The sequence below is a fragment of the Lissotriton helveticus genome, chromosome 7 (assembly GCF_964261635.1).
Source record: "Lissotriton helveticus chromosome 7, aLisHel1.1, whole genome shotgun sequence".
In the NCBI taxonomy this organism is placed as follows: Eukaryota; Metazoa; Chordata; class Amphibia; order Caudata; family Salamandridae; genus Lissotriton; species Lissotriton helveticus.
The window spans coordinates 1,454,835,826-1,454,858,724 of NC_136068.1; the positions used below are offsets into that span (position 1 = coordinate 1,454,835,826).

The 22,899-nt window shown below is 44.9% G+C and overlaps 1 protein-coding gene across 3 annotated transcripts in view; it reads right to left on the minus strand.

The window, feature by feature from the left end:
* The window catches only part of LIG1 (DNA ligase 1), a 452,209-nt gene that overhangs the window by 390,227 nt on the left and 39,083 nt on the right, over window positions 1-22,899 (minus strand). For all 3 annotated transcript variants that reach the window (XM_078654820.1, XM_078654821.1, XM_078654822.1), the window contains one exon: window positions 15,049-15,553. In XM_078654820.1, coding sequence (XP_078510946.1) covers window positions 15,049-15,553 — 505 coding nt within the window. The remainder of the gene's footprint in view (window positions 1-15,048; window positions 15,554-22,899) is intronic.

Genomic DNA, 22,899 nt, shown 5'->3' on the forward strand with positions numbered 1-22,899 from the left:
TTGACAGAAGCTTGTAGTGCTAGAAACCTACACCGGTTTTGGCACCTTCTAAAATGGGGTTCCACGCAGGAAGATCGACCATGCTCAGCTGCGGTGGGTCAAAGTCAGTGGGTTTTATATTTTGAGGACCAATTTAGGTGCAGTGATAGTGTATATGACCCTACTTTTTGTCACGTGCCCGGTGACCTATTAGAGTTTACCGCAGGAGAAGTTAAAACTGTTCTGCAATCCATACCAAGGGGAAAGGCACCAGGTCCTGATTGCATTCCAGCTGACCTATTTTTACAAGACCAGGACTTATGGGTTCCCTACCTTGCTCAACTGATTAATGCCCTGGCCACAGGAGCAAAGGTTCCAGAGTCCTGGGCAGGGGCTGAGATCCTGCCAATATACAAGAAAGGCGATCAGTCTGTTCCATCCAACTACAGGCCGATCAGCCTTATAGACGCGGTGCAAAAAATCTCAGCCCGTCTGGTACTTGGCAGGAACCAGGACTGGTTGGACGAATTTAACATCCTTACGCCACTCCAAGATGGTTTTAGGTCCCATGTGAGTACTTTAGCCGTCCGTTTTATACTTCTATATTGGAAGACGGTGCTCCTAGGCAAAGGTAACCTATACGCAGCCTTCGTGGACCTTAGGTCTGCTTTCGACCTTGTCCCGAGGGCTGGGTTGTGGAAATGTCTAGTAGAACAGGGCATGTCAGCTCCCCTTGTTCATCTTCTTGTGAGCTTACATGCAAACACTTATGCTCAAGTACGCTGGGGCAAACCAGGGGAGACAACGGACAGGTTTCCTGTTGCCAAAGGTGTTAGGCAAGGATGCGTACTAGCACCTACCCTTTTTTCCTTATATATTAATAGGGTTATTAAGTATTTTGACAACAATCCGACCGATGCCCCGTCGTTAGATGGTATGAAAATCCCCTTGCTCATGTTCGCTGACGACACTCTTCTAATCTCACAGACTAGACAGGGTCTTCAACAGGCCCTGACGAGGTTTGAACTGTTTTGCAGCGAACATGAGCTTGAGGTGAATGTGTCTAAGACCAAGTTTATGGTCTTAAGAGGAAACAAACCAATTTCTGCAAGGGTTACCATGGGGGGCATTCCCCTGGAGCAAACGAAGCTGTTTACTTATTTGGGAGTGACATTCAATGAGACCCTAAATTGGTCCCACCAGGTTGATATTATGGCCCTTAAGCATACGCAGTTAGGAGGAGCCCTGATTAAAGAGCACAAAGGCTCACATACCCGGCCAATTTCCCCGTTAGTGAAAATCTAAGGTTCTCCCCTCTGTTCTATACGGGGCTGAGCTATGGGGCTTCAGTAATCTGGCACCACTGAGAATAGCACAAAATAAATTCCTTAGGGTAGCAACGGGCCTACCACAATCAAACACCAAGGATCCCACTCCTGTATGATCTTGGGTTCCAACCTGTGGAGGACCAAGCTAGGTTTCGTCCCCTAGCATTTTGGCGTCGACTATGGACAACGCCTGAACTCCATCTTTATGCTAGAGCTTGTCTGGATGTCAGAGAGCGTCCGGATGCACATAATATAGGTTGGTTTAAGGACCTAAGATCCACTCTGAATTCCATGGGGTATGGCGAATTGTGGTTAGATCCGGCAAATGTAACATTTCCCCCAAAAAAGGCTTTTAAACTTCGCTATTGGGAATGGGTGGTTCAATCAAGACACTCAAGATTGGGCTCTAGCACTCTTACTAGTCAGTTTGTGGTCATTAAGGATGCTCCCAATCTTGAAAAATATTGGGATTCCATAACAAAGCCACTGGACCGCAAACTATTCCACCAATTTAGATGTGGATCCTTGCCCCTAAAGGAATTTACTAAAAAGTGGGGCTTAGGTGGGACCGGGCACTGCCCTAAGTGTCCGGGTCACAGTGAAAGTGTAAACCACTTTTTGTTTGTTTGCCCCCTGTATGTTTCTCCCAGATCCAGATGGTTGAAACCGGTCTGTAGAACCTTGGGAACGTGCTCGGCGGTTACTGCTAGTAGAATTTTAAAATCAAATGTGTCACCTCTAAATGTAACTGGCGTAGCAAAATACCTTAGTTGGGCCTGGATCCTTAGAACCAGATATATTAAAGTCTTAGGTGGTTTTAACACTTAATGCTTGGTTACCCCTGGGTAGCTGTATTACGTATGATTTAGTGTTTCTCTTCTCTTTTATTAATTATCTGAATTTTTATACTTGCTCGTACGAAGTCTGCAAATGTAATTTAATACGGTTTTAAAAGGTGTTTACTTTGTTATATATCAAATTGTATTTTTTTCTTCTTATTTATTTGTTATGTAATGTATGTCTTTTATGATGAATCAATCGAATAAAGACTTCTTGAACTGGAACTGGATAAATAAATGGCATTTTCATTTACAATGCCAATAACTTACGCAAGATTGAGCTATTGACATTGCAAATAACAATGCGTTTTATTTATGTTGTTCAAACACCAAAACATAAATAAACGGTATTGTCATTTAGAATGCCAATAGCTCAAACTTGCTGCAAGGCATTTCTGCAAGGCATGTCTGTATCCTGTAGGAAGAATCTAACACGAATGTTTGACAAATAAAATGGCTGGAGCAGATTCGGTTATACTCTTATTTGAGCGTTTTTTTGACGTGTTGGGCATATTCTTGATGTACAGCCAGTTATTAAGCAGGGCCACTAAATTCGAAATTATTTATGCCAAAAATCCCCCCTGATGCACAGGACGACAGTCTGCCGGAATACCCCCCCTCCCCCTGTGATGCAGACTGTATTGTGGTGCAAACTTTTTTTGGTGTAACTTTTATTTTTTGGGGCAGTTTGGTGAGCTGAGACAGATCCGTATCTGCCTTTCCATTTTCGTCCTTAGTCTGAGAATAGAAAAAAAACGTAACTGTGCAGCAGTTCAGAATTTTTTGATGTAAGTTTTAATTTTTTTGCAGTTTTGTATTGCTAAACTGGAAGTAAGTGTTTTACATAAGCACCTATAAGGACATTCCCATTTCATTTTTTTTAGGCACAGAGGATTAACTAATTTGCCCAGATACTTCATTTATTTAATTTTTAGTAGGTATGGAGGATTATGTGATTTGCCCAGAAATGCAGGATATTAGCACACGCTAAAACTGAAACCTGCTTCTGAAGCTCCAAATTTGTCAGCTGCAGTTATTACGCCACAACCTGGGGGGTACATTTATAAAAATTGAAATATCAGCCACACAACAGGTTTGAAGATAGGCCCTGTGTACAAGCACGCCTGGGTGAACCCTGCCATACAGGACAGAAGCTGGCTGTTTTATTTTTCCAACTGTTTTTCTGTACTAACTGGTCCGGGCTCAGGCAATTATTATTCATGGCAAAAATCATCAAATAATTTGCCCAAGGTTGGGTAGTTGGGGTTCATAGGGGTAGGGGAGGGTATGGATGTATTCCTTTTATAATTGCTTTCTCTTGACTATTTAGTTGGACGCTTAGTCCTATGCTGTACCTGTAACACAATACTTGGTGGTGTTCTCCTGAATGTGGGGAGCCACACGTATTTCTTGCCCGATCCTACCAATAAAATTGTTGTGAAAAAAAAAATTATTTGCCCAGAAATACAGGATGTGAAGACCACGCTAAGACTCAAATGTGCAACTTTAGCTCCAAATTTGGCAGCTCTGACCATTACGCCACAACTTCGGGGGGGGGGGGGTCCTTTTATTAGAAACAGAAATATAAGCCACACAATACGTTTTCAGAAAGCCTCTGTGTATAAACATGCCAGGGTTTATACCCTCTGTTATACAGGACAGGAGCTGGCTATTTGGTTTTTCCAACTGTTTATGTGTGCCAAGTGCTCCGGTAGCACGCGCACAATAACATGCGTACTACCACTGTAATCCTAAAAAATATATATATATATATATAAATAATAGAACGCAGGCACGGAGAATAATTTTCAGGAGAGGCTGGGTCAGCTTTTCAGTTCTGGCTGGCTGATTTACAGCAAGTCACAAAGTCCTCAGTGAAGCCCTTTTCTTCTTTGCCAGGTGGCATCCGTCAGTCTGTGTGACACCAAAGTATCCTGGTGTGACCATTGTATTGGTCACAGTGGGGGCAGGTAGGCAGAGTCCTCACAAAATGAGGTGTGAATCACAGGCTCACGGCAGCAGCAGGGCCATCAGAGATAGCCGTTTTTGCGCTATCCTAAGACTGATGGCCCTTTCAGTCTCACTCTGCAGGCCCCTAGACACACAGGGGAAGGGGAGGAAGTCGGACGCACTACAGAGGCCTTCCTCAATGTGCACGTTGCACCACACAGGCAGAAAAAAAAGTTGTCATTTTAAATTAGGGCTATTCCTGCAGTCCCTGTACGCTTTTTTAAAACCAAGAAGTAGGGGAACGGACTAACAATTTTTAAAAGTAGGGGGGACGCCGTGCCCTTCCGATCCCGTCCACTTCTAACACTGCTCTTGACCGTTTAAGCACGCTTCTCTGTGCTCCTCAGTAGTCCTCCTTTCCTCACCTCGGCAACAACTCCTCGGCAGCCGCAACACACCAGTGTCGGGGGAGGTGCGGAGGGTGGCGAAATACGGCAAGGCAATGCCGTGCCAACTCCGCAGCCGCACTGTTGTCCGCGAAATTTCACAAAAAGTCTGGCGGGTTTGCCTGCTCTGTCAGCCCATGTGTGCACACCGCAGGCTACACGCCGGAGCCGCTGATTGCGGATACAACGCTCTGCAGCCTCGCAGCTTCAGGCTCTGACCACACCTCCAGCAGAGTGTAAGCTTGTATTCTTGCAGTTCCTTAGTGGTCTTGGAAATCTCGGTGTTCGGCAGCTCCAACAGTGTTCAAAGTCTACACGTAAACTAGTGCCGTACCCTGCACAGTCCCAAGGCCGCCAAGAAAGGCGCGTTAAGGCGCAGATTGGAACCAAGTCGCACCATATGCTCAGCGAGACAAAGCAACAAGATGCGCTTCTCACAAAGACGACAAATACCAAAGATTCCCTCCCACCTTCCATCTCGAATGATTGCTTTTGTTTATTCGCCGTTAGCGCTATTTTTAGAGAACTGAAGTGTTAATAATGTGTGTATTAGAAGAATCAAGGGGTTTAGGAGGCACCCACACTAGTGAGCCGCCGCGCCACACTGTTTGGGATGAACTCCAAGCTAGTTTACACTTGTCCAGTTGGCACAGTCCCACAGATACCACGAGATGCATATGCGCCCTTCAGAAGTGGCGCACAAGTGTAGCACACTGGTGGGTATCGGTAAAAGGTTCGAGTGATGAAGTGTTTGTGGCAGGCTGTAAATACTGAGAGAGTAATTTTGGTGGAATGTACGTTGAAGAAATAAGGAGGGGTGGCGATTGTGGCTGCTGCAAATAGTAATTTGAGATTCTTTAGGAGAGTATAAAGACAATTGCGCTGAACGTGTATTTCGGGATAAAACCAGTATGTTGAATGTGATGGGGCATGCCAGGACGTTTATTACAGAACTAGGTGGTGTTGGTGAGGCCCAGTTGAACAACTCTTCTAGGCAGTTGAAGCTGAGCCTGCTCCCTGGTTGCAGTGTTTCTGTGGATGGGATCCTTTACTTGGAATAAATCTTATTTCAACATCAACCCGAGTACTTCACTTAGTTCCAGCCGGCTTTAGTACTGGTGATACACGGAGTAACAGTCTTTGTTGATGCCCCTCAAATGACCTCCTTCATAGATTCCTTCACTACAACCTTTCAATAGTGTCCCTCATGTCTCCTAAGCCCCCCTCTCACATTTATTTTACAGCAATACTCATCCCAATGTAGATTGCCAGAGCGTTTTACATCACAAACATATCCGACAATGAGTCATTCAAGTGTGTAAATCAAATTTATAGGAAATGTTAGGCAAGACAATGAGGTATAAAAAGGTATAGGAGTCAAGGGTTAGATCTATATTGGCTGGAAATTTGTATTAAGAGTGCTTGGTGTGGAGAAACGAAGTGGCAGATTAACTACGCTATTACAATGTGTAGTAATCAAAGTTGCTGCGCTGCATGAAAAGAAGAGGTACAAAAGGGGGTGGTGATGGACGGAGCATCTGAACCAATCAAACACTCACACCCATTCAAAAGATCTGGGTTTGATCCATCACCGTTCTTTAGCCCACTCTGCCACTCCAGTTCAGACATGGCTATATGCAAATCAGTCTGACCCTGTGCCTCATGGGAACAGTCCAGCCCGAACTGACAAGCCATGCCTTCCCTGGACCGGAAACAAGCTTCCAAGGACCGGTTTCTGGCATTACAGCCCGGATTGCTTGAATCCAGTGGCAAGGTGAGCAAGGGACTCACGTCTGAGCATACCCTGCCACACTTATGGCGGCCAAAAGCGGTACAAAAGGGGGTGGTGATGGACGGAGCATCTGAACCAATCAAACACTCACACCCAGTCAAAAGATCTGGGTTTGATCCATCACCGTTCTTTAGCCCACTCTGCCACCCCAGTTCAGACATGGCTGGATTCAAGCAAGCCGGGCTGAAGACGGCTACTATGCCAGAAACTGGTCCTCGGAAGCTTGTTTCCGGTCGAGGGAAGGCATGGCTTGGCAGTTCGGGCTGGACTGTTCCCATGAGGCACAGGGTCAGACTGATTTGCATATAGCCATGTCTAAACTGGGTGGCAGAGTGGGCTAAAGAACGGTGATTGATCAAACCCAGATCTTTTGACTGGGTGTGAGTGTTTGATTGGTTTAGATGCTCCGTCCATCACCACCCCCTTTTGTACCGCATGAAAAGAAGAGAGCACAACAGCACCGTATCTTCCAAAATATGCTGCTGTTGCTTTCTCCTTTAGTGGTGGTGCACTTTAGGCTGCTTTGCATCAATGCACAAGCCCTTGCGCCATAGTTGAAGGATGTTCCTTTGATGCCAAGATTCGATTTTAAACTGGAAGGGCACCCTTCCAGCACAAAATGCTATGTTTGACCCATAAACTGGTCCCAAATGAGTGCTCCAGAGCAAATACTTTACATGGAGTCACTGTTTTCTTAATTTTCATTTTTAAGTATGAGAGCACCTTCAATATGGGAGTTCAGAATGTTTGCTGTACAAAAACTCTTATGTTCGATTTAAAAAGACTACACTTCGCACCATGTATAATAAAAATCTAACCAACATAAAAGGCAGGCATTGGAGGAGCTTCGCGCGCATCAGAGATGGCCGCATGAGCACAGGGCTCCCGAGACCCTCGCCACCTCCCGCATCTATCCTGATCACGAAGACGGGTTATTGAAGACGCAACCCTGCTGATATAATAGCTGCTTTCAAAAATCGATTTGGGCTCCGGGAACCGCAACTACGATACTTTGAACTTTTGTGGCCTGCTCCACGGAGCTACCCGGGGCTCGAGTCATTATGGTGCCCAGGCAGTAGTTGAACAACAACGGCCTGCGGGGCTCTGTTCACAACCTTGGAGTTAACTTTCGGTTTCGTTTTTGGTTCCTCGGCCTCCTCCTATCTCAAGACTGCTCTGGTAGCCCGGGATGCAGCCGGACCCCGCAACTTCACCGTGTGACAACTGCTGAGTGTTTTTGGTGCTATCCTGCTGAAATTCGCTTTTGGAGATCCCGGTGGGTGAATCGTGTGGAGCCATTTTTACCAGGTCTCAAAGGCCCCTCTGGGGCGCAACACCCACTATGGCGGGCAAACCCGATAGCGAGAAACGGAAGACCAAGACCATTCACCGGGGGGGGGGGGGGAGGGTACAATGCAATCGAATGTTATGGATCGCTATACCCATCCTAAGGGGTTCCCCCGGTGGGGCGAGTAGGTCTTTGGAAAAAGCAGGTGACGGCTCAGCCGCGGCGGATGATTTGACTCTACAGGATGTCATGGGCGCCATTGCTAGCATGAAGACCTCCATTGGCCAGCAATATGAGGCTCTGGCCCTCAAGCTTGACACTGTGGCGATCGACGTCAATTTGATCAGGGTGGACTTATCAAAGACTAACGGAAATGTCAAATCCTTCAATTTGAAGACCTCCAGCCTTACGACTGATGTGTCCGATTTACAGACGGAGGTTCGCAACCTACGATCCTCCAATGATCTCTTTGCTCGTCGGCTGGAGGATTTTGAAAGTCGGGCCAGACGCAATAACGTACATATTATTGGGGTCCCTGAAAAATCGGAAGAACCTGCTGCAGATCTCCTTGTGGAGGACCTCATCCTAAATCATCTCGCCCCCAAAGGCCTGAGCAACTTCTTTACGGTGGAACGTGCACACAGAGTGCCGGGTGGGAAGCCGAAGCAGGGTGCTCCTCCGCGGCCTATCATCGCCAGGATTTTCAACTTCAGGGATAGAGACGCTATCCTGCAGGCATCACGGGTGGGAGGCCCCACATAGTTCGAAAACACTACGGTGAGCTTCTACCCAGACTTCACCCAGTTTGTTCAGAAGCAAAGGATGGGGTTTCAGGGGGTGAAGCGACGACTGAGGGACATGGGTATGAAATACGCGATGCTCTTCCCAACTCGGCTGCGTGTTGAATACGAGGATCGGACGTTTTTCTTTGACCGCCCTGAGAGAGTGAGTGACTGGCTTGATACCTTGCCTACGCAGCGTGATCGCACGGAACATTCTGTAGGAGCTGAAGGTGGCCCGTTGGAGCAAGAATGAGAAGTGGCCTCTGGTTTCCGGACATTGTGCATAACTTGCAGCTGTGGTTCGATGACTTTTACACTTGTGTTACTTATGGTGGTATACCCAAGGGTGGCGGGGGGAGTGGGACTCTTTCCTCCTCCGGGTTTCTTTTTGTAGAATAGTTAATGTTAGGGCGACAGGCACACTGCAAGTTGGGGTGGCTTTTGAGTCAAACGCAGGGGTGCAGGGTGGGGGGGGTTGTATCGGGTATTTGTTGGGGGTGGGGGGGTTTGGGTGTGTCATTTTTTCTCAAGGCAACGTATTGTTTTATTCTGGATCTGGGTGGTGTTCACTATGGGGTGGGTTCTGCATTCACTTCTGGGATGGGGGGTAGGGGGTTGAAGTTACTGTGTTGGAATGTTAACGGGATGGGGGATAGGATAAAACGTGGGGTAGTGTTGCAACTGCTGAGACGCCTCTCCCCTGATGTAGTGTTACTGCAAGAGACACCTGATCGAAAACACATGCCATGCTATGAATCGGCGAGGATATCGTCTTGCTGCACACTCCGGATTCACTACTGGTTCTAGGGGGGTGGGTATCCTAGTTAAGAGCTCCCTCCCCCTAGAGATAGACAACATACTCCTCGACGACAGGGGGCGCTATGCTGCTCTCACTGGTAGGTGGGAGGGGAAGACTATCTCACTGCTTTCTGTATATGTCCCACCTGGTCTGCAGACTACGACTTTTGCTGATTTGGGTAGAGTAGTTCTGGGGCTTCCAGATGGCATTCTAGTGATGGGTGGAGATTTCAATTCTGTTGTCTCTGGTAGGGAGGACCGCTACCCCCCCAGGGACCTCACGAGATCACAGTCTTTGGCTGGGTGGCTTTCTGGAGACGCTGGGACTGGTAGATTGTTGGAGGCTGCTGCATCCGGAACAGGCGCAATACACCTTCCACTCTGGTGCTCACGGTAGTCACTCTAGACTTGACTATGTCTTGATGCCGGCAGCACAGGCCTCATCAGTTAGGGAAGTTAGACACCTGGCTCGGGGTATTTCAGATCACTCCCCACTGTGGCTTTTGATGGACACGAAGATGGGGGCGGAGGGTCGAGTGGCCCCCGATTAATCCTTGGTATCTCCGTAACCCCAAAACCCGGGCAGAGTTGGTCAAGTCTCTGGATCAGTATTTTGCTGAGAATGTGAGGTCTGTGTCCTCTTATGTTTCACTGTGGGAGGCTTTCAAGGCGGTTATCCGTGGACAGGCGCTATCATTAATCGCTGGTGCCAAGAAAAGCAAAAATGAGGCGGTGGTCCGCCTCGAGACCGAAATAGCTGAGCTGGAAGGGGATTTGGAGTTGGGTATCACTCATGATAGGGTTCATGTCCTCAGTCTCAAACAACTTGATTATAGGGCGTTGGTAACAGACGCTGCTAGAGTTATGAGTAGAGAGCAGCAGGGACGGCTATATGATGTGGGAGACAAGGCTGGGAAACTGATTGCTTGGTTAGACAGAAGGGAGAGGGCGAGTCGTGAGGTTCCTGTGATTGAGAGAACTGATGGAGTGCGAGTGACTGACCCTGTTGAGATTGTTGAGTGGTTTGCTGAACATTTTCGAAATGTGTATTCCCCAGTTTCCGATAGGCCAGAGGAAGACTCACATCTGCTGTTACGAGATATTGCGTTGCCTTGCCTGTCGGATTCAGATAGGGACCTGATGGACGCAGCACTTTCGGTTGACGAGGTGGCACTCGCTATTCGTTCTGTCCGTTGGGGAAAAGCTATGGGCCCTAATGGTCTCCCCATCGAACTTTACAAGCTGCGTCCTGACAAAATGGCACCGTATCTTCGTGATATGTTCCTGGAATCGCGAGACATCGGCTCCCTCCCCCGTGATCAGCGACTTGCGACCATTGTGGTGATTCACAAGGAGGGGAAGCCGCGGGATCGCTGTGCATCTTATAGGCCTATTTCGCGTCTAAATGCGGAGCCCAAGATTCTCGCAAAGTTGCTGGCAAACCGCTTAATAAAAGTGACCAGTGACCTGATCCATCCGGATCAATCTGGTTTCATTCCACATCGAAATACAGCATTGAACTTGCGGCGCTTGCATGGCGTTCTCGCGAGACCAGCGTCACTGCGTGAACCGGCCATCTTGGCTTCCTTGGATGCTACGATGGCCTTTGATACAGTGGAATGGCCGTATCTTTAGGCTGCCCTTGCAAAGTTTGGTTTCGGTTCTGGTTTCATTGGCTGGGTGAAACTTTTGTATGAGGAACCACTGGCTCAGATTGTGGTGAATGGTCGGGTTTCTAAGTCCTTTGTTCTTGGGAGGGGCACGAGGCAGGGGTGTCCTTTGTCCCCGCTGCTTTTTGCCCTCGCCTTGGAACCCCAGGCTGCTTGGCTGCGGTGGGAGCCATTGATGAGGCGTATTCAGTGGACCCCAGACTTTGAGGATCGAATATCACTCTATGCAGATGACATCTTGTTGTATCTCACTTCGCCTCGAAAGTCGTTGATTGTACTGTTTGATGTGCTGAACTCGTTCGGGAGGAACTCCGGCCTTGTGATTAATTGGACCAAGTCCTGTGTCTACGTACTCTCGGGTGACACTCCCTCTTTGCAGCGCGATTGCCCCATACAGGTGACGCAGATGGGATTTAAGTATATGGGGGTCTTTATTACATTAGACCCCGTTGTCCGTTACGATCATAATCTGCTTCCTCCGCTCCAACGGTTAAAATCTGACGTTGTGGCCTGGCACAAACTGCCATTGTCCCCCCTCGGGCGTGCAGCTCTTTTCAAAATGACGTCCTTGCCGCGGTTTTTATACGCGCTTCAGAACACGTTTGAGGTCATTCCGGCGAGCTATTTCCAGGAGGTGGAAAGTTTGCAGAGGCGGTTGATATGGGATGGGCGTTCGCGTATCGCCCTCGGCAAGATGACGCTTCCCTGGTACGACGGCGGTATCGCACTTCCGGATATTAGGCGATACTATTGGGCCTCTCAGTTGGGAGCAATTAATCATGGCATGTACGGGCCCGCGTTAAATCCTGCGTTTGAGATCGATAAGTGGCTGCTACCTGGTGGAGATTATAACAGGGCGCTTTATTCCAAATCTGCTGGAGGGAAACTTTTGGGACCCACTAGGATAGCGGTGTGAATGTGGCAATGTGCGAATGCGGCAATGGGATGGAGGGATCGACTGACCCGGGCGACTCCGCTCTATGCCTCTGAAAGACTAGGCAGCCTTTGGAGGACGAAAGGTTTTGAGAAGTGGGATGTGATCGGTATTTGCAAGGTGAGTGATCTCTGTGCCAAGGGTAGGATTAAGACCTTTGAGGAGTTGAAGGTAGAATATGAGCTGAGTGACAAGGAGTTCTTCCGTTATATACAGATTCGCCACGCGTTAAGATCGGTTTTTCCTGAAGGTATTGTTATCCCGGAATCATCCCCACTCGAAGATCGGGTGCTCGACGGATATGTTCCTGACAGCACTATTTCTTTGATATATTAGAAATTGATTAACGATCCAGTCGACCTGTTGGCGCAACTCTGAGAGGTCTAGACCAGTGACGGTCTAGAGTTGGATGATGAGGACTGGCAATCAGCGATATCCTCACCTAAGGAGGTCGTGATTACGGCCAGTCTCCGACTCGTACAGCTTAAGATCCTGCATCGGGTTTATGTGACCGGCCCTCGCCTGATTCGTATGGGTTATTCTGTGGATGGGCTGTGTAAGCGTGGATGCGGTTTAATTGGTACTTTCCTCCACATAATTTGGGAGTGTCGGAAGTGGTGGTGTTTTGGAATCGAGTGCATGCTGTGATGGAGGAGGTCACGGGTGGTGCGCTGTTGCCTGAAGCCAGGTGTTGTTTGTTGAATGTTTGGGAACCGACTGATTATGATGTGGCGCAGACTCAGTGGGCGACTCTTGGGAATATGGTCGCCAAGAGAGATATTGCGCAGTTGTGGGGTTCCCAGAGACCGCCCACGGTGTTGGCATGGAAGGAAAACATGGACTGGTGTATGTTTAGAGAGAAGACGGTGTATGTGGCACGCGGCAGACCTAAGAAGTGGGGTAAAATCTGGAGCCATTGGAACTCCTACCGAGGCGCTTTATGTACACCTCCCCTCGCAGATATTCCGGATGTTCCTCTTTCCCCCTGACCCGACATTCCTAGTGTTGTTTAAGCCTCAATGTATTGTGACCCTGATTTCCCCCCTGGCCCCCCCCCTCGCACTGATGATTTGTATTAAATTGTAATGCACTTTCCTTCCTCCTTGAACACGTCTCCAGCTGTATTGCCTTTTATGCCTGGTTTGTTTATGTTTTAATGATAATAAAAAGTTACAAAAATAAAAAAAAAAGGCAGGCATTACCCCTCAATTGCTCCGTGGGTCATCAATAGCATTGTCATCAGGGTGGGGGTATGAAGAACGTTTTCAAGTTCATATTTAAAAACTCTCTACTTTTAATAGATCGATTACTAAAACATGATGTGGTAGTGCACTGTCATTTACAGGCAGCACATGTCCATTGAAAAGGCCACAAACTTTACCACAGACAGGCATTTTAACTGATAAAAGTATATAGCATACAACTGATAAAAATGGGGAAATGGGGTTTCAGCAAATATGTATCATTTGCACATCACCAAGTAAAGTGTTACGATGTTTTTGATACTGTTAAAATATTTGTTTCCAGCTCATTATAATTAAAAAAGTGTTTTCACAACTACTGAAATATGTTTTGAAATATTTAGTTTTAATTTAAGTAGTATTTAAATGTTTTTCGGGTTTTTTTGGGAAACTAAACCGATAGCTTTACTTTGCAGGCAGTATGTTAGTCAGACTGTTATTCACTTCAGTATCCTTTCTCGGACTGAAAAGTTAAGAGGATTAGCATCAAAATCCATAAGCGTGTGCATGGGAACGTCAAAGTGCTCACCCTGGTATGCCTCCTTGACGTAAAGTAGGGCATCGCGCTATTTTGTGATGCAAACCAGGCTCAAACTGTTCGCAAATCAGACCCATAAATGTAACACAATGATTGGAGTCCTAAACTAATAACATTGTATTGCTACCCAAAGGAACTCTTTTGAGCAAACTTAGAACAAAAGATTGAGGGGAAACACAAGGTTCGAAACATTTGCTTTCAATTTGCATGCAACTCTTTGATGACAGTCAAAACAAAAGGATCTCTGTGACGACAAAAGCAATAACCCACTAAGCAATCTCTATAAATCTGATCTGCATGTGACACGTTGTGCTTTGCAACAGGAACATTGACCCTCTATGCTATTATACTAGGAGTCTCTCCCTCAAGTGCATTAACTATCACAGTTATTATGCTATTGTAATTATCTCCTGAAAAATCCAGCACACACAAAGATATTTGTATGATGTTCTGATCTTGGTTCAGTCAGGTCATGCAGAGGGCGACTAATAGACCCCGGCGCCCGGTGCGATAGCACTGGTCGCACCGGGCTAAAGCGGTCACTGGCCGAAAGCTAATGCTAAAGGCTCTAGGCCCCGTTAGTTAACTGGGAAAAGTTATGTCACATGCTATAGGTCTAATCGATTATGAAAAGATGCAACAAAGGCAGTAGGGCAGACATATTTACTGTGAAAAGCATATGTTAAGAGGCAGTAGGCCTTATGCAGGTTTTCGTGGTCTACAGAGAAAACCCGTAGGGCCTAGAAAACCGAGAATCAGTGTTAAGCCCAATTAGGAAAGGTGGATATTGATTTGCCAACTGTAATGTTATACATATTGGCAATTCTAAGACCAATTGCCTGAAGGCTGCTGCACGGAAAGGCTCACGCTCAAAACAGTAGGCCTGAATTGCAAATGGCAAAGGCTATTGCCTGAATTGATTAATTCAACCTCTGAATGCAATTTAACTGTTCGGCTACATTTTATTTTTGATTTGGTTAAGTGAATGGTAGGAAAGTTTCAATGTAAAGCATCTAAATACCCATTTCTGGTGTTAACTTTGGGAAAAGTTAGTCACATCTGATCAAAATATTATGAAAAGATAGGTAAAAAAGCGGTAGGCCTGACATCTAATGTTAAAAGCATACGTTAAAGCCAAATATTTCAATTTAATGGCGATTCTTAATATAGTCGTTGTACACCATGGACAATACTATTGCAATTGCGCCACCTGCTGCTACATTTACCTTTTCATGTAATTTTTTTCAGCATACGTGAGCCATGTTTAGGCTGCCGCATTTCTTTTTTATGATTGCTCTAATAATTTAGTTTGAATATGCTTGTTGCGGTAGGAGTTTTAAAGTGGGAGTAGTTGAATATAGAGGAACATTGTATATAACCAGAAACTTAAGAACATGAAGCAAAAGGAATGTTGAGAATGGAGTGAAGCATAAGCAACTGAAGTTTAAGACACATGATTCTACCTGCTTCACAATACTCTTGAGCGGAGTCTTCACCGATTCTTCTTTTGTTGATGGTTTCCCAGATTTGGATGGGGTCTCTACTTCCACCTTTTCACCTTTAGTTAGCGTCTTGCATTCAGTCGCAGTAGATTCTTCTTCCTTCGACAACTCCTCACATTTTGTAGCAGATGCAGTCTTTTTGACTGGAGTATTAGCTTTCTCCTCCAAGGAGGAGTTCTTCAATGGTTTACCAACTTTGGTCAGGATCTCACTTTCCTCCTCCATTTCCTTTATAGTATCTGGTTTCTTGGCTGGGGACTCCGTTTTCTTCTCCAAAGACCTTTCTTTCTTAGAAACCTTAGCTTTGGGTGGAGACTTGCTTTTCTGCTCTTCCTCCACCTCCATATGCTCTTCCTCTTCTTCAGAGCTGTCACTTTCGATAACCCGTGAATACTTCTTAGGTGCGCGGGATACTGGGGATTCCACCCCATTCCTCTCTTTCAAAGGCCGCTCAGGTTTCTTAGACCTATATAAGCATAGATAAGAGAAACAGATTCAGAATACTTCTCATTCACAAGGAAAACAAGCACTGGCTAAGCCAGTCGTTTTAGCATTGCCAATGCTGGTTGGTTGAAAAACAGAGTGGGACAAAAGTAGACATTAATGTGCTCATGAAATTGGCCATGGACATCTTCCGATGGCATAGAGATACACTTATTGTAGTGTAACAAGTGATCGAAGACCAAAGAAACAAAAATAAGGTGGAAAAAGTTGACCACCATAACTAACCAAAAACCGGAATATTTATGAGAGAAATGTGGCTTTTCAACAAATAATTGGATAGAACAAGAACAATAATCAGAGTTAAATTTAAGTTGGAAACTGGTCAAGCAAAGTAAGTATCTGCTCTGAACTGTAACAGCATATTGTACTTTGCAAACGCCTCCTTTTATTGAAAAAACGTATTTGCAAAGCCAGTAGCTATGGCAGATTCCTGGTTAGGCAGTGCACAAAGGTGTGCTAACTCATTTGTACATAGCCACCACTATGCACTGACTGCGGAACCAGGGTGGTTTTCCACATGTATTTTTTACTCTACTAAAACAGCACATAAGAAGCCCATACGCAATCATAAATGTATGTCCCATAGACATTGCATGCTGCCGGTGGGCCATGTGTGTTGAACGTGAAGTGTGACTGCACACGTTTTTAATTTTTATGTTCTTTGCACACAGATCTGCATGTGGTAGTATCAGCCTGTGCATGCAGTTCTGAAAAAAGAGGGACTACTGACATAGCCAATGCACGATTTAGGTCTAGCTTAACAACACAGCTAGACAAAGATTTAAGAAACAGTAATGAGAAAGGGGCTTAGGATCTGCCCAAAGGTTGAGCCCGCTCATGCTACAAGCTTTTGAGTGGGCAGATGTGTGGATTTCCACTGAAATAGAGCATTTATACTGCACTTTTTGACTTTCAGGCAAATTTATGATACTTGCCTGTCATTCACCTCATTATTCCTGTAGTATAAGCATGACAATTGTTTCCCTTTAAAAAGAACAGCAAGCTTATCAGTGCCAACCGGCTGCGTAGTCACCAACATATCCCCTTTAAAAAACACAAAGGAATACAAAAATCACTGCCACCCCGCCTCAGGCTTTTTTTAAATTTTCAATTCTGAAATAGAATTTTAGAACACTTTAGCACAGCAGTGATTAAGTCTGGGAATTAAGTTTGACAATAGTAACATATCTAGGTTATTGGAAGGGATTAAGTCATTGACTTCTACTGCATGTACCAATAGCAAACACTTCCACAAATAGGCATATTTTAGACTAAGCATGCTGGGGACGTTTTCTAACATACCAGAGTGCAACAAATTGCCATACTCCGTCTTAGATCCTCTAAGGATTCCATTTCATCTGAGGTAGCAGAGAACTCCATAAGGCAGCACTTCTGACCATTTTATTTTTATAGCCAGGATTTCTTTAAGAAATTACTATAAAAAAAATTAAAAAAAACAGTGGTTGGCCCCAGCTAGGTGCAGACATGGCTGCTTTTGGTGTGCTCACTGCGCTGAGCATCCATGGGGGGTAGTCGAGCACAGCCATAGCATGCACCTTGAAAAGTAATTGAACCAACAGGCCCTCCATAGGGACAATCTAAAAACAAGTGAAATAAACTAAAACTATTTAAGAAAAGAAAAACAGTATAGTAACTTAAAATTCATTCGCCTCCTCTACCTATACTGTCATGTGCTATGCAAAAATCAAATGTCATATGCCATAGTTCTGCTGGGTTTATTGAGAAAAATTATGCCAAAGGCACTAGAGGCCTTATTTGCTGTAAAAGCATGTTAAAGCAAATATGCCTGCCTCTGTTAATTATTAGGCCATGCTGAAGCCCGCAGACTGGTATTTTTCTACACGGAAGGTGACTGGTTACCATGGTAGGATAGTGTTTTGATGATGGTTACCCACTCCGACAAACCCTGTTGATTGAAGATGTGCAGTAGGATAATCCTCGTGATGTCTTCTGAAGAGGGTTTATATATAGTTTTGCCAACAGTGTAGTAATTTGTAATTTTATGACTGTGTAAATGGTGGTTGCCTTGTAGGAATGCTTAGCAAAATACACAAGATGATGGACGGAATGTTGCACAATGGCAAAACATTCACCCCCAGTCACAGATCTGGGTTTAATCCATCGTTATTTTGCTCACCAAGCCACCCCAGTTCAGACATTGCCATATGCAAATCAGTCTGGACCCTGTGCCTCATGGGAACAGTCCAGCCCGAACTGCCAAGCCATGACTTCCCTGGACCAGAATGGACTGTTCCCATGAGGCACAGGGTCAAGATTGATTTGCATATGGCCATGTCTTAACTAGGGTGGCTAGGTGAGCAGAATAACAATGGATTAAACCCAGATCTGTGACTGGGGGTGAATGTTTTGCAATCATCTTGTGTGTTTTGCTGTTCACCCTATGTGGGAAAGGTATGCCCAGACGTGGGTCCCTTGCTCACTACGCCACTGGAGTCAAGCTATCCTGGCTGAAGACGGCTGATAGCCAGAAAACGGTCCTAGGATGTTTGATTCCGGTCCAGGGAAGACATGGCTTGGCAGTTCGGTCTGAACTGTTCCCATGAGGCACAGGGTCAAGACTGATTTGCATATGGCCATGTCTAACCTGGGGTGGCTAGGTGAGCAAAATAACGATGGATTAAACCCAGATCTGTGACTGGGGGTGAATGTTTTGCCATTGTGCAACATTCCGTCCATCATCTTGTGGGTTTTGCTTGTAGGAATGCTTAGGCACCATCCAGAAGGCATAAGCAGGTTACGGTGACAAGTCAGTAATAAAGGCTTTAGGCCTGATTGGTTAGTTGGGAAACGTGAAGTCTGATTGGTTTATATTATCAAATGTTATTAAAAGGGAAATGGCACTGCCCCTTTCGTGAAATTAATATGATAAAACCAATATAGACCTTTCAGAGTGGATTGTTATTACAATGATTATACACTATCTACAGTTCGGTGTCAACTTTTTTACTCTCCTACATTTATTCATTTCAGTTTCATATGGTTATGGAGTTTGTATGTGTATTTTTTGGTGGATGAGTGACCGAGGGAATTCAAGAATAAATCAGTGGGTTGATGCATAAGTGCCAAAGGGAGTGACAGAGTGCATGTATGCGGAGTACAACAGTGACTGAAGAGTCATTTTAGGATATGAGCCAGACTTTTGTAATTTGCAATGCTTGCTGTTCTTTGTATACTGCAAAGCATTATGCTACCTAGGTTTGTGACAGTAGTGTAGAAGAGCCCAGAGAAAGTCTATGACAATTGCCATGTTGGTGCTTATCCATTGTAAATGCAGATTTACAGAGGTATGGTGCGGAGTGTGTGAGCGGCCTAGCAGACATGACAGAGTGGTCAAGAGGAAAAGGGAAGTTTGCTTTCAGTGTAATTAGGTGGGAGTACAAAGATGATGTACTAAGCCCTGCTAATGGATGCTGGGCACTGCACAGAAGAATAATAAAGTGGTGTCAAACATAAAATGGTTTTCTGAACCCTCCAGACATATTTCGTAAACCAGACATTTACAAGCAGTTTCAATGGCACATGAATTTGCATCTCGATAACAAAAATTAAAATATGCGTGTTTTATAAGACTAGTGGTGGTCTTAGATTCTCCTACAGCACAGCTTTAAATGAAGTGAACTTTCAACAGTAAGACTACAATGCAAGCTTTATGAACTGAAGTTGATTTAATTGGAATGGAACTGAGCAATGCAAGCTATTTGAAATAATGGTCGCATTTATAAATCTTAAGAGTGAAGGGCACGTCAGAGAGTTACATAACCATCAATCTACAGGCAGAACTTATTAGATAAATAATTGGTATCACAAGTTCTGAAAACTACACTTTTTTTTTGCAATCGGACACACATAGTAGCTTTGGTTGCCAGACTCACTATTTCAGCTAGTTTTTTGTGTTCTGGTGAGAAATATTGCCACCAATTAAAACCAGACACAAACTGACAATGAAAACAAGGTCTAAATTTGTCCTCAACGAAAGCTGACACAAACAGCGAACGTGGGGTTCTACATTCAGTTTTCATGGCTGTATCTAGCAGGTAGTGAGGGGCCAGCGGTACCCAGCGTTTCCACAGCCCCGTCCGCAGCTCCACCCTGACAAACACACAAGCTTGCTTCAGTCGCTCACCCATGTGGCTTTTATCTGCTTTTTTTAGGACTTCGGTCTTTGTGCAGGTCTAAAGTAGGGGGTGGTCGTAACTCACGTAATTTGCGGTTAAATTATTACATCAAAATTGTGCGAGGTTAAGCCAGGATTGTAATCCAAATGAACATGAGAATGTATCTTGCGCTATTAAAAAAAAGAGCTAAATACAACAGAACACAAAAAGCAGGAGCCAGTCACTAAGTTTGTTGTTCCTGTGCTCCAACAGTAGGATTTTTATGGCAAATTACTCATAACCACACAAATGGGCATAAACGCGTCATTTTACATCAAAATAGTTACTGAAATTATGCAGATTACTCTGTGTAATTAAAAAAGTTTGCCCAGGCCTAGTCTTATGTTACTCGATAGAGCTTTTCAACTAAAATCCAAGGAAGTACAAAAATAAATATCATGCTGCCCATTCAGAAAACAGGATGGAAGGAGAGGACTACATGTCTACATGAGGGGCCAACAGTGGCAAGAAGCAGCTCATCAGGTGATGGGTAGAGTTCTCCTTGGCTAGCTTGCAGTTTCTCAATCACAACTTGTCTGTGCAGTAATCCTGCCCTGTACAGCACCAGCGGGCAGCCCTTAGGCAATAATGCTGTGTTGCAAGAGCTCTGCCCTAGCTGCTTGCAACAACCTCCTCTTCAATAATTATCTCAGCGTAGATTACACAGATTGCAATAGCTGCCCCCTTCAAGAGCCGAATCTTATTCAGAATACAGTTAGGCCGGAATAAACTTGAGCTCCAGCATCAATGGCACGGAGTTCACACCCTGTCTGCCAGTGAAAACAGCCACTTGAGAAGAGGCAAAAACACCAATGGAGGACACCATGTTGTATGTGATGAGGTAGAGCCTTTGTGGTTCTTGGTAGGTGGAAACTCCAGAGGCTGCTCGCAACACTTTCTGTGGAGCGGCCAGGGTGAAGGTTGCTGCAGGTATCTGTTGGCCACATGCCAGTAAATATATACTCAGAGGTAGGCAATATATTTGATCTAGTAGTGTCCATATCAAGTATTAATTTCCAGCATCAGAAGTTATACAGTGTGTCTGATCGCTAGAACATTGCATCATATATCAGAGGCAGGGACTGCTACGACACCAAATACACATTCCAGCTCATTTAGCATTCAATGCACCGGCAACATCTCCGCTTCTCTATGGATGAGGACAGACGAGTCCTGCCAGCAGCACGTTTGCCATCAATGACAGTTGCTGCCAGAAGGTATCAGTTCATTTTATATTAGAAAGCAATGTGTGGGCCCTATGGGTGCAGATTCTCGTGCCACTTGTATAGCCTTAGCTCAATATGTGTGCGATTTGTCAGATAGAAATTAGTGTGCTCCAAGCCTCGTTTCGATACAGGAGTCATCTATGTTAGCCCACAGAATAACATTAGCTGTGCGTTCCAAGCCTAGAAAGGTTCTTGGATGTCAGATTTGGGAGCCTGGAAAAAGACTTTTTTAAAGCCGACATGTGTTATCAGCAGATAGACTACTGTGCATAGTAGCCAACAAGAAAAAAAACTGAGGAAAAACCTAAACACCTGTAAAATGCTGTGGGTTAATACTAAAATACAATAGACAAATCAACAAGCCAATGGCTGAGGAGGGCTCCCCCAAGCATGCCAATTGACGAGAGGGGCCAACTCAAAGCCCTCCCATGCATGTTGTGTTGAATGGAGATCTTTCCATAACCAGACCTAAAAAAATAAAAAAAATAAAAAATAACACATTTAACATTTTTAAGTTATCTAAATTCTCCAATAAAGCTTAAAATAAAATATCTTGTGCGTTCCATTCTCTTTGGTGTGTACTACTCACGTAGGAGAGAATTGTTAGCAGCAGATCCCATTATGGACAGTGCAAACAGAGGTACTGCAGGTTGAGGCTTTTCTGGTTAGCGGCAAGGACACAAAGACTAGCCATGCAACTTAGTGGGAGTTTCCATGCAAATGATACAGAGGAGAGAATGCATGTCCCAAAATTCTGAACTAGAAAATGTAGAGATGACACATTTAGAGAGGGTGGAGGGTATAGGAACCCTAAGGCTTCTGCAGGAAGGAAACCTGGGACAGATTCATGCACAAATATCAGCAGCCACTATAGTGGAAGGCGGATAACACTGCCATGGTTGCTTAGGAGATACCACCCTTCTCTATAATCCTACGACTCAGGAAGGAGATATGGTAGTGAGGCAGGAAAGAATAAAGGAACCCCTGGGCATAAACATGAAAGATTATAATCCATAACCAAGCTCTTAAGGACCAGTTAAAAACACTGAATGCCCTCCTGGTGAAAGTTAAACTGACAGGAGTCATTAGGAATCTGAATGCAGGCAGGGCACAGAGAAGTGATGGTTCCATGAAGATTTATACCATATATTCTCCAATATACTAAAAGAGATGCTCAATGAGCGCTCTAGAAAGGGCAGAATACTGCCAAGTACATTAGAGGCCACAAAAACAATGATCACAAAGCAAGGTAGGGATCAAAGGCACCGTATTGCTATTTATTTAAAACATGGATATTAAGATCTTGAGCAAAGCACTGGAAAACCAGCTAATGAAAGTAAACCAAGCAGAAACACCATCCAAAGTTTAAGGCGGTGTACGTAGATAGACTAATTGTCAGTAGTAGAGCAACAGTATGCACTTGCGATACTAGATATGGAAGAAACCTTTGATACAATAGGGTATAAATAAATGCTATGAAAATCAGATTTGGATCTGGCATGTGAAGGTGAGGACAGGACAAATAATATTGGAAAGCTTGAAATAAAGACAGGCACCCGGCAGGGTTGCCCACTCTAGCCAATGCTGTTTGCACTAGTAGCCGAGTGACTGGGGGTTCATATGCATTTTCCATTTATACAGTGGTTTAAATGATGGACTGATTCTACCATATGCAAGTCCCATGACCGAGCTTGAGGGGCATGCAGTGGCACCAGGTGAAAACACTCAAACGTGCAAAAATCTGCAACTAAAAAAACAAACAAAAGAACATGAATGCAAAGAGTAAATACTCTCTTGCAAAAACATACTGTGACAGGAATTCAATGTAAAGCTTAAGGAAGGAGTTAGGATTTTGACGGTCGTTTAACTACAGGCATGTGGGATGT